The sequence below is a fragment of the Oncorhynchus masou genome, chromosome 6, assembly GCF_036934945.1.
Source record: "Oncorhynchus masou masou isolate Uvic2021 chromosome 6, UVic_Omas_1.1, whole genome shotgun sequence".
Classification (NCBI taxonomy): Eukaryota; Metazoa; Chordata; class Actinopteri; order Salmoniformes; family Salmonidae; genus Oncorhynchus; species Oncorhynchus masou.
The window spans coordinates 19,698,633-19,711,574 of NC_088217.1; the positions used below are offsets into that span (position 1 = coordinate 19,698,633).

The 12,942-nt window shown below is 44.3% G+C and overlaps 1 protein-coding gene across 4 annotated transcripts in view; it reads right to left on the bottom strand.

Moving 5' to 3' along the window:
• The window catches only part of LOC135541471 (rho-related BTB domain-containing protein 3-like), a 34,488-nt gene that overhangs the window by 9,728 nt on the left and 11,818 nt on the right, over positions 1-12,942 (bottom strand). For all 4 annotated transcript variants that reach the window (XM_064967779.1, XM_064967778.1, XM_064967781.1 and 1 more), the window contains exons 4-6: positions 5,485-5,642; positions 4,989-5,097; positions 3,188-3,592 (exon numbers count right to left, since the gene is read on the bottom strand). In XM_064967779.1, the coding sequence (XP_064823851.1) occupies positions 3,188-3,592; positions 4,989-5,097; positions 5,485-5,642 (672 nt within the window). The remainder of the gene's footprint in view (positions 1-3,187; positions 3,593-4,988; positions 5,098-5,484; positions 5,643-12,942) is intronic.

Here is a 12,942-nt window from a genome sequence, read left to right on the forward strand (position 1 = left end):
ATAAGCGTGGAGGCCCATTATCAGCAACAATCCCTCCTGTGTTTCAATGGAAAGTTGTGTTAGCTAATCCAAGTTTACGATTTTAAAAGGCTAATTGATCATTAGAACACTATTTTTGCAATTATGTTAGCATATGTTAGCTGAAAATTGTTGTTTTGATTAAAGAAGAAATAAAACTGGCCTTCTTTAGACTAGTTGATTATCTGGAGCATGATCATTTGTGGGTTCGATTATAGGCTCAAAATGACCAGAAACAAAGAACTCTCTTCCCGAAACTTGTCAGTCTATTCTTGTTCTGACAAATGAAGGCTATTCCATGCAGGAAATTGCCAAGAAACTGAAGATCTCGTACAACACTGTGTATTACTTCCTTCACAGAACAGCACAAACTGGCCCTAACCAGAATAGAAAGAGGAGTGGGAGGCCCCGGTGCACAATTGAGCAAGAGGACAAGTACATTAGTGTCTAGTTTGAGAAACAGACACCTCACAAGTTCTCAACTGACAGCTTCATTAAATAGTACCCGCAAAACATCAGTCTCAACGTCAACAGTGAAGAGGCGACTCCGGGATGCTGGCCTTCTAAGCAGAGTTCCTCTGTCCAGTGTCTGTGTTCTTTTGCCCATTTTAATCTTTTCTTTTTATTGGCCAGTCTGAGATTTGTCTTTTTCTTTGCAACTCTGCCTAGAAGGCCAGCATCCCGGAGTCGCCTCTTCACTGTTGACGTTGAGACTGATGTTTTGCGGGTAGTTATTCAATTCCATTCTGTTTCTCAAATATCCCCACTTTCGCTCACAGACAGGTGTGCATGTGAGCGCACACACAAGCAATTCACAGAGATGCTATTTAGACAAATATATTTAGCTGCAGACACACACACACACACACCGTATGCTCAGACAGTCACTCTTCCTCACATGTATGTAAAGGCATGAATCAGCCAGGTCCCAGCATGCCAACTTGAGCACTACAGTAATCGCTTTCCATAATGAATGAGAAAAGCCACAGCCAACACACACACACAAATACACACAACTTCTCCCTCAACGTCAGCACGACAAAGAAGCTGATCGTGGACTACAGGAAAAGGAGGGCTGAGCACGCCCTCATTCACATTGACAGGGATTAAGTTGAGACGGTCGAGAGCTTCAAGTTCCTCGGTGTCCACATCACTAAGGACCTGTCATGATCCAAACACACCAACATAGTCGTGAAGAGGGCACGACAACACATCTTCCCCCTAAGGAGGCTGAAAAGATTTGGTATGAGCCCTCAGTTCTACAGCTGCAACAATGAGAGCATCTTGACTGGCTGTATCACCACTTGGTGTGGCAACTTCTCAGCATCGGACCGCAAGGTACTACAGAGGGTAGTATGTACGGCCCAGTATATCACTGGGGCCGAGCTCCCTGTCACCCAGGACCTTTATACCAGGCAGTGTCAGAGGAAGGGCTTAACATTTTTCAAAGACTCCAGCCACCCAAGTCAAAGCCTGTTCTCTCTGCCACCGCACGGCAAGCGGTGCCGAAGCGCAAAGTCTGGGATCAAAAGGATCCTGAGCAGCTTCAACCCCAAGCCATCAAACTGCTGAGCAATTCATTAAATGGCTACTCAGACTTTCAGTTTTTCACTCCTATCTACAGGATCAAAAGTATGTGGACAGCTGCTCGTCGAACATCTCATTACAAAATCATGGGCATTAGTATGGAGTTGATCCTCCCTTTGCTGCTATAACAGCCTCCTCTCTTCTGGGAAGGCTTTCCACTAGATATTGCTGCGGGGACTTGCTTCCATTTAGCCACAAGGCATTAGTGAGGTTGGGCGATTAGACCTGGCTCACAGTCTGTGTTCCAATTCATCCCAAAGGTGTTCGATGGGGTCAAAGTCAAGACCTTGCTTTGTGCACGAGGGCATTGTCATGCTGAAACAGGAAAGGGCCTTCCCCAAACTGTTGCCACAAAGTTGGAAGCACAGAATCGTCTAGAATATCATTGTATGCTGTAGCGTTGATTTTCCTTCACTTAAACTAAGGGGCCTAGCCTGAACCATCAAAAACAGCCCCATAACATCATTCCTCCTCTACCAAACTTTACAGTTGACATCCAGGCAGGTAGAGTTCTCCTGGCATCCTGCCAAACCCAGATTAGTACGATGATACGATGGTGAAGCGTGATGCATCACTTCAAAGAACGGGTGTTCAATGATCCAGAGTCCAAAGGCGGCTAAATTTACACCACTCCAGCAGATGCCTGGCATTGCACATGGTGATCTTAGGCTTGTGTGCGGCTGCTCGGCCATGGAAACCCATCGAACAGGTCTTGTGCTGACGTTGCTGCCAGAGGAAGTTTGGAACTTGGTAGTGAGTGATGCAACTGAGGACAGACAATTTTTACATGCTACGTGCTCCAGCACTCAGCGGTCCCATCGTGTGAGCTTGTGCGGCCTATCACTTTGTGGCTGAGCCGTTGTTGCTCCTAGACTTTTCCACTTCACAATAACAGCACTTCCAGTTGACTGGGGCTGCTCTAACAGGGCATAAATTTGACAAACTGACCAGTCGGAAAGGTGGCATCCTATGACGGTACTATGTTGAAAGTCACTGAGCTCTTCAGGAAGGCCATTCTACTAACCATGTTTGTCTATGGAGATTGCATGGCTGTGTGCTCAAGTTTATACACCTGTCAGCAACAGGTGTGGCTGAAATAGCCAAATCCACTAATTTGAAGAGGTGTCCACGTACTTTTGTATATATAGTGTACATGTACATTGATTAAAGTACTATCACCTAATCTAACCTAAATGTACATACTACCTCAATCATTCACCCAACTACCTTGTACCCAAGTACACTGACTCGGTACCAGTGCTCCTTGTATACAGCCTGTATATAGCCTCGTTATTGTTATTTTATTGTGTATTTTGTTATTTTCTTTTTATCTATTTGATCATTTTATTTCTAACTGCATTGTTGGGAAAGTATACACTTGTTGTATTCGGCACGTGACAAATACAATTAGATTAGAAACACACAGAATGGAGACTGCAGATAGTCGTAGCAGTAGATTTCATACAGTGATGGTAAATTATCCATTATAAAAGAAGACAACATTATCTCACTTAGCTACAGCCTCGCTCTCTATCTCTGCTCCACGTGCTTATAGCGAACAGCACTTGAACCAGTAGTTTACCTCGGTAGAGGAACATGAGCGTCTCCCACAGGCACAGGCACAGCAGCGGGTCCTTTACCACCAGGCGTGATAGCCGTCCAGCCAGATGCCCATCAGGCCGCAACCCATCCTCTTTGCCCAGACCCCCATCCCAGGTGGAGAGCAGTGATGGGGGTCCCCCGTCTCCCCGGCCGTCCCCCCGGCAAGCGCAACGCGAGATGGGCCTCTCCCTGGCCTTGGGCCCCAGCAACAGCTGTCTGAAGTAGGGGCTGACAGCACAGAGGACGGCGGCATGCCCCCAGCCCAGCTCCTTCCCAGAGTCCCCAGCATAGAAGGCTACATCGGCAAACTGGACGCCGCGCTCCAACAGCCACTGTAGGTCCTGAGAGAAGCTGGACTCCTCTACTCGTATGGGGGGAAGACGTGCTGGATGGAAGGATGGAGAGAGGGAGAGAAAGAGAGAGATTAGAGAGTTGGTCGAGGGGATGAAGGAAAAGCAGAGTATTAGGTGGAAGGTAAACAGAGACAGTGTTAAGGTAAATCAATGTCCTTATAATATTATTTATGCTTAATCCACGCTGCACCCCTGTGCACCTCATCACTTTTTTCATGCCACTCAGTTTTGGCCTGGTTTACAGGAAAGCTTCTCCAGGAATCAATGCACTTCATATTTAATGGATGTTGCACGACAGAGCGAGAGAGAGTTAAGTAGAGTTGGACGGGCCCCAGGCAAGCCGACCCATCCACCCACCTACTTTGGCAGTGCTGCCCTTCGCTGTCAATCACCAAGTCAAAGTTCATCAGACATAGTGGCTAAATGGCAAGGCTGCTATATTTAGTATGTTTACTGTAGCTTAGCCGTGTGCTCTGTACATGAACACAAATAGGTGTAGTATGTGTACTACACATTCACAGGAATAAACAAACAAAGCATGAACACTATAAGGTGAGGGGCTGACTAACAGATCATTCTAAACTTTGATAAAGCAGTGAAAATGTGTGTTCTATATTGAGAAAAGGAAGCAAATGTACACTCAGTTTGCTATAACCAAAATGTGATCATCTACTGAAGCTTAAGATACAGCGACAAAGTTTCAACCAACATGATATGATCTTCGTCAGGTCACCTGTATAATGATGTATTTTCACTAACCTTCAGTCGAAGATCCCATTTGGGCAGGAAACTCCCCAATTATTTATTCAGCTCCTCTGGCATGTTTGGATATGCGCAATTACTCTCTTTTCATAATTCCTAATTAATCTCATGAGCTAAAATAGTCCTGATATTCTCATCTCAGATCTCACAGACCTTGAATCTATGCAAAATAAATCCCCCAAAAGTAAGGTATGTATTAGGTCCAGCTGTAGAAATGTTGTAATTTGACTATTCTGTGTCTACTATACATTGGGTTAAAACACCCAACTGTGTAAGTGATTGGTTACAATGTAGTCACATACAGTCGGGTGAATATCAGAAGAAAAAATAGATGTATAATTCAAAACATCTAGTAGCATGTTTATAACAACAGTAGCATGTGCAGGGAGAACAAGAACGGGTCGAGAATTAAACCTTGAGGAACATAACAAGTAAAGTTGATATAATAGAAAGGGTTGAGAATTATACCCTGAGGAACATAACAAGTAAAGTTGATATAATAGAAAGGGTTGAGAATTATACCCTGAGGAACATAACAAGTAAAGTTGATATAATAGAAAGGGTTGAGAATTAAACCCTGAGGAACATAACAAGTAAAGTTGATATAATATACGCATAGAACTGATTTAAAGGTGCTCTATTCTAGTATTACAGACTCTCTCTCACCTGGTTGTTCCAGGTGAGGGGGGCGGGGCTCATTCAGCTTGTTGCCACGCCTCTTTTCTGGACGGTCGTTGGCCTTCTGCTTCAAACATTGAATCATGAAGTACTCCAGCTGAATACATATACAAACACACCCGAGTTAGCATAAACATACACACCAAAATAAAATTGTGACACAATTAATTTTATAATCACACTGCATCCAGTCCCATTCTTATCTCCACTATGGCCATTAACATAATACTCTGCCATCTACATCAGGGATGAGCAAATTCAGTCCTCGGGGGCCGGAGTGGTGTGACACTGTTTCCCGACCCCTAGCAAACACAGCTAATTGCATTCTATACTGAAGATCATATGTTCTACATATGCCCTGCTATGCCCTACATATGCCCTGCTCTACATCATCAATGATGAATGATAACATTGATCACACACCAGTCATAAATCACACCATCAAACAATGATCATTTCATAACTGGCAGATGCCGACACTCACCACGCTGCCAAAGTAGCGGCTCACAAAGACATGATTGAGGGAGGGTAGCTCCAGATAAGTGGCCCCCAGGTCCCTAGAGAGCTGCAGGCCCTCGCTGTGTGGGACACAGCTGCTCCAGTCTGATGCACAAAGGGGGCATGTGCAGGGGGGCCCCTCATCTAGACGGTGAGAGGACAGGAGAGGTGAGTGAGACAGGATGAAATGTACCTCCTCTAAATGTCCACCACATGAGGCTGCTGAGGGGAGAACAGCTCATAATAATGGCCAGAACAAAGTAAATGGAATGACATCAAACACATGGAAACTATGTGTTACATGACATTTGATACCATTTCACAAATTCCGCTCCAGCCATTACCACAAGCCCGTCCTCCCCAATTAACTGTGATGTACACACACTCAGTGCTCAAAAACACGGTACCACCCACAAAACTTCCAGCAGAAAATCTCACGATTATATTTTATCCATCATAGATATAAGCACATACTTACATTCAGATGGATTTACAATGCATGCATAGGCATACCCTGCATATGCATAATTCAGCCTACATGCAGAGAGACAAAGTCAGAGAGTGAGAATATAAAGAAAGAAATTACACATCTATCAGCATCCTAAATGTGTACTTGTAAGCACAGCAGTGTTCTAGAATATTGGACCGTTCATACTTTTCAAATTCTCAGTGGGGTGTAGCAATTTCTCCAACAGTCACCCCATTCAAATTAATAGAGGACACGTACGCAGAGCCGCGTTGGTTGGGATTTTTGGGGAGGTGTGCGTTTTGGGCTTTTGAGTCCCTTGCGGATGGTGGACTCAGAGCCACGCAGCTATGTCACAATGGGAAACCGGATTATCGCATCTCTGCGTCTGTGGACTCTGGATTAAATTTAAGAGGGAAATGTAGGGAGAAGTAAAAAGACGTTGTGAAGGAGCCAGAGAGCGAGACATAGTGGGGCGGTCTGCTCAGTGCCAAATGCAAGGAATAAATCACTCTGCTAATAAAACTGCAGGCATAGAGTGAAAGGTAGACACTGTCTGTTGTGCGTTTGTGTGTGTGTGTGTGTGTGTGTGTGTGTGTGTGTGTGTGTGTGTGTGTGTGTGTGTGTGTGTGTGTGTGTGTGTGTGTGTGTGTGTGTGTGTGTGAGTGTGTGTGTGTGTGTGTGTGCGCGTGTGTGCATGTGTGTGTGTGTGCGTGCATGTGTGTGTGTGTGCTGCAATGATTTTGCCCTAAGTCACCTAACCAAGGCAACAGGAAACAACTGCACGTAGCTGTCATCCGCCACATTCATTTGGGGATAGCTTTAGCACAGACAATAAAGCAGCGACAAAACAATACAAAAACAGGGTGTCAGATCCACCACCAACCCACAAGACCCCTCTCTCACCACCAAAGAGTTATCAAATACTATTATCATCTTGCAATGAAGCTCTGGCAAGATCTTAAAGCATCTCACCAAGCTAAAAATAACCCATCATGAATGTGGTGTATTCGTTTACACCACTGAAATAAAAAAGGTGGGGATACAGAAGCATAGACATTACAGTGGGCATGATGGTTAATACGTTGCTAGTTTAACACCACTGACCTGGGTAATACCAGGTGTCACTGTACCACTCAATGTGTGTGTGGGTGTGTGTGTCAGGGTTTGGACTTCTTTCTTGCACCAGATTATGCTTGGTTTGTTTGTTGTTTAAACCACGAAGACACATTACTTAGATGCAAAAGCCTGGGGCCTGTTTGAGATTTAATCATAAAATGAGAATCATCCTCTTAACTGAAAAGACAAATCCACTCCTTCAGCCATTTCCTCTGCTCCTACAGTTTGTAATGTAGCCATATTTTCAAAAGACACAAAATGCTATAGATTATATTTTTGGATGATATTAGTTTTGTTTCAGTTTATTGCATCGTAACAGAGTTATGTCAGATGGCATTAACATGGTTGGAAGCAATAACCTATTATGACTGGTGTGAGAGGCCTCATATCCAGTCAATGTCGTGTTTCTAAAAGTGCTGTGAGGGAACCATTGACTGCAATGGATAGTAAGACTGCTGAACAAAACTTCCCCACTTGACTCATTATACAAAATGTCATCTTTATTTAACCAGGCAGGTTAATAAAGACAATGGCAACCTGGCATGTGGTAAGTACATGGCAGTGGAGGATCCTCAGATGAGGAAGGGGAGGACCATCCTCCTCAGTGAATTTAATAAAAATAAACATTTTAAAACTTTTTAGATAAAACTATACTAAATACGTCACCAAATAATAGATTAAAACACACTATTTTCCAAATAAGGTCTGCAGTAGCCTCAACAGCCCTCTACAGGGTAGCGCTATGGTGTACCCGGAGGACAGAGGCTTCTGTCCTCCTCTGAGTACATTGACTTCAATACAAAACCTAGGAGGCTCACGGTTCTCACACCCTGCCATGGACTTACACTGTAATTATGATAACTTCCGGAGGATGTCCTCCAACCTATCAGAGCTCTTGCAGCATGAACTGACATGTTGTCCACCCAATCAAAGGATCAGGGAATTAATCTTGTACTGAAAGCATAAACTACAGCCAACTAGCACTGCAGTGCATTAAATGTGGTGAGTAGTTGACTCAAGTGGAGAGAAAGAAAATAGTTGTGCCGTTTTTAACATAAATTTATTCCTAAATGAAGGAGAAGCAAGAGAGAGAGTATGTAATTTTTTTCAGTTTCACTCCCAAAAGATAGAATTTGTAGATAATTGACCCTCTTTCTGGGACTCACCCACAAACAGGACCAAACCTGGCCTGCTGAGGAGTGACGGACTCCATCCTAGCTGGAGGGGTGCTCTCATCTTATCTACCAACATAGACAGGGCTCTAACTCCTCTAATGCAGCTAGCTAGTTTAGCCTACAAAAACACCCTGCTCAAACAGAGGGATGCTATGTTAGCTAGCTGGCTATGACTATCCAATACAACACTGGAACTGTTCCAAGTCAAGGTAAGCTTTTGGTTTAACTAATTTATTGCCACCGGGGCCTACCGGTGTAACTGCTTGCTGACTGTACACTGTAACGTTACTGCATGATTGTAGTGAGTTCACGAACGCGTTAGTTCTATTAGCCTAGCTGACCCCTATTACCAGCCTGTTCAACCTCTCTTTCATATCGTCTGAGATCCCCAAGGATTGGAAAGCTGCCGCAGTCATCCCCCTCTTCAAAGGGGGAGACACCCTGGACCCAAACTGTTACAGACCTATATCCATCCTGCCCTGCCTATCTAAGATCTTCGAAAGCCAAGTCAACAAACAGGTCACTGACCATCTCAAATCACACCGTACCTTCTCCGCTGTGCAATCTGGTTTCCGAGCCGGTCACGGGTGCACCTCAGCCACGCTCAAGGTACTAAACGATATCATATAACGGCCATCGATAAAAGACAGTACTGTGCAGCCGTCTTCATCGACCTTCCCAAGGCTTTCGACTCTGTCACCATATTCTTATCGGCAGACTCAGTAGCCTTGGTTTTTCTGATGACTGCCTTGCCTGGTTCACCAACTACTTTGCAGACAGAGTGCAGTGTGTCAAATCGGAGGGCATGCTGTCCGGTCCTCTGGCAGTCTCTATGGGGGTGCCACAGGGTTCAATTCTCGGGCCGACTCTTTTCTCTGTATATATCAATGATGTTGCTCTTGCTGCAGGCGATTCCCTGATCCACCTCTACGCAGACGACACCATTCTATATACTTCCGGCTTGTCCTTGGACACTGTGCTATCTAACCTCCAAACAAGCTTCAATGCCATACAACACTCCTTCCGTGGCCTCCAACTGCTCTTAAACGCTAGTAAAAACCAAATGCATGCTTTTCAACCGTTCGCTGCCTGCACCCGCACGCCTGACTAGTATCACCACCCTGGATGGTTCCGACCTTGAATATGTGGACATCTATAAGTACCTAGGTGTCTGGTTAGACTGTAAACTCTCCTTCCAGACTCATATCAAACATCTCCAATCGAAAATCAAATCTAGAGTCGGCTTTCTATTCCGCAACAAAGCCTCCTTCACTCACGCTGCCAAACTTACCCCAGTAAAACTGACTATCCTACCAATCCTTGACTTTGGCGACGTCATCTACAAAATAGCTTCCAACACTCTACTCAGCAAACTGGATGCAGTTTATCACAGTGCCATCCGTTTTGTCACTAAAGCACCTTATACCACCCACCACTGCGACTTGTATGCTCTGGCCCTCGCTACATATTCGTCGCCAGACCCACTGGTTCCAGGTCATCTACAAGTCCATGCTAGGTACAGCTCCACCTTATCTCAGTTCACTGGTCACGATGGCAACACCCACCCGTAGCACGCGCTCCAGCAGGTGTATCTCACTGATCATCCCTAAAGCCAACACCTCATTTGGCCGCCTTTCGTTCCAGTTCTCTGCTGCCTGTGACTGGAACAAATTGCAAAAATCGCTGAAGTTGGAGACTTTTATCTCCCTCACCAACTTCAAACATCTGCTATCTGAGCAGCTAACCGATTGCTGCAGCTGTACATAGTCTTATCGGTAAATAGCCCACCCAATTTTACCTACCTCATCCCCATACTGTTTTTATTTATTTACTTTTCTGCTCTTTTGCACACCAATATCGCTACCTGTACATGACCATCTGATCAGTTATCACTCCAGTGTTAATCTGCAAAATTGTAATTATTTGCCTACCTCCTCATGCCTTTTGCACACAATGTATATAGACTCTTTTTTTCTACTGTGTTATTGACTTGTTTATTATTTACTCCATGTGTAACTCTGTGTTGTCTGTTCACACTGCTTTGCTTTATCTTGGCCAGGTCGCAGTTGCAAATGAGAACTTGTTCTCAACTAGCCTACCTGGTAAAATAAAGGTGAAATAAAAAATAAATAAAAATATGACGTTACTTTAGCTAATATGGTGACAACGACAACTTGCAGACTTGTTTACGTGTTGCTGTGCGTTTTGTTGCCAACCTTACTTTGCTACCTGACAACTTTACGGTTTTTACTTTTTAATTACCATTTATATTTTGGGTTTTTCCCTCACTCAACTTTTTGTCATTCAACGTTTTCACTCCGGACGCTTTATCTGGATGTGGTTCGTCAGGACCTCCAACAGCCGAAGCTCAGTAGTAACATTAACATGATGCCTTCTAATTGCAGTCGCTGTACTCATAATATACAGGAGAACGATCGCCTTACGGCGAAGATAGCTGTGTTGCAAGCCCAGCTTCAGACGCAATCGTTAGGCAAGGGTCATTTCAGTGTAGGAAAGGATGAAACAGCGTCTGTGCCACCAGTAAGTACAGATAGTAACGCTAGTATAACTCCCATCGCACGGTCCCCACAGCCGGACAACTTTCTCATGGTTTCTGGAGAGAAAAGCTGTAGGAACGCTCAACCGGTGTCGCTCATTCGGCCGACAGAAACTTTCAACTGGTTTTCCCCATTAAGCAGCGAGTCTGAGGCCGAGCCTTCTCTTGTCTCTACTCCTCCCATTACGGGGTCTGAGACGCCGAAGCTTCCCACCATTAGCTCTGACAAATTGAAAACAGTAGTCATTGGCAACTCCATTACCCGCAGTATTAGACTTAAAACGAATCATCCAGCGATCATACTGTTTACCAGGGGGCAGGGCTACCGACGTTAAAGCTAATCTGAAGATGGTGCTGTCTAAAGCTAAAACTGTCGAGTATAGAGATCTTGTTATCCACGTCGGCACCAACGATGTTAGGATGAAACAGTCAGAGGTCACCAAGTGCCTCATAGCTTCAGCGTGTAAATCAGCTAGAAAGATGTGTCGGCATCGAGTAATTGTCTCTGGACCCCTCCCAGTTAGGGGGAGCAGCAGAGTCTCACAACTCAATCGCTGGTTGAAAACTGTTTTCTGCCCCTCCCAAAAGATAGAATTTGTAGATAATTGGCCCTCTTTCTGGGACTCACCCACAAACAGGACCAAGCCTGGCCTGCTGAGGAGTGATGGATTCCATCCTAGCTGGAGGGGTGCTCTCATCTTATCTACCAACATAGACAGGGCTCTAACTCCGCTAGCTCCACAATGAAATAGGGTGCAGGCCATGCAGCAGGTTGTTAGCCAGCCTGCCAGCTAAGTGGAGTCTGCCACTAGCATAGTCAGTGTAGTCAGCTCAACTATCCCCATTGAGACCGTGTCTGTGCCTCGACCTGGGTTGGGCAAAACTAAACATGGCGGTGTTCGCCTTAGCAATCTCACTAGGATAAAGACCTCCTCCATTCCTGTCATTATTGAAAGAGATCGTGATACCTCACATCTCAAAATAGGGCTACTTAATGTTAGATCCCTTACTTCAAAGGCAATTATAGACAATGAACTAATCACTGGTCATAATCTTGATGTGATTGGCCTGACTGAAACATGGCTTAAGCCTGATTAATTTACTGTGTTAAATGAGGCCTCACCTCCTGGTTACACTAGTGACCATATCCCCCGTGCATCCCGCAAAGGCGGCGGTGTTGCTAACATTTACTATAGCAAATTTCAATTTACAAAAAAAAAATTGCGTTTTCGTCTTTTGAGCTTCTAGTCATGAAATCTATGCAGCCTACTCAATCACTTTTTTATAGCTACTGTTTACAGGCCTCCTTGGACCATATACAGCTTTCCTCATTGAGTTCCCTGAATTCCTATCAGACCTTGTAGTCATAGCAGATAATATTCACATTTTTGGTGACTTTAATATTCACATGGAAAAATCCACAGACCCACTCTAAAAGGCTTACGGAGCCATTATCAACTAGGTGGGTTTGTCCAACATCTCTGGACCTACTCACTGTCACAGTCATACTCTGGACCTAGATTTGTCCCATGAAATAAATGTTGTGGATCTTAATGTTTTTCCTCATAATTCTGGACTATCGGACCAACATTTTATTAAGTTTGCAATTGCAACAAATAATCTGCTCAGACCCCAATCAAGGAGCCTCAAAAGTCATGCTATAAATTCAGACAACACAAAGATTCCTTGATGCCCTTCCAGACTCCCTCTGCCTACCCAAGGACGTCAGAGGACAAAAATCAGTTACCACCTAACTGAGGAATTCAATTTAACCTTTAACCGTGGGTGGCTACAAACTTCCTATTTCTAAACTCGGACAAAACAGAGATGCTTGTTCTAGGTCCCAAGAAACAAAGAGATCTTCTGTTGAATCTGACAATTAATCTTAATGGTTGTACAGTCGTCTTATATAAAACTGTGAAGGACCTCGGCGTTACTCTGATCTCTCTTTTGACGAACATATCAAGACTGTTTCAAGGACAGCTTTTTTCCATCTACGTAACATTGCAAAAATCAGAAACGTTCTGTCCAAAAATTATGCAGAAAAATTAATCCATGCTTTTGTTACTTCTAGGTTAGACTACTGCAATACTCTACTTTCCGGCTACTCGGATAAAGCACTAAATA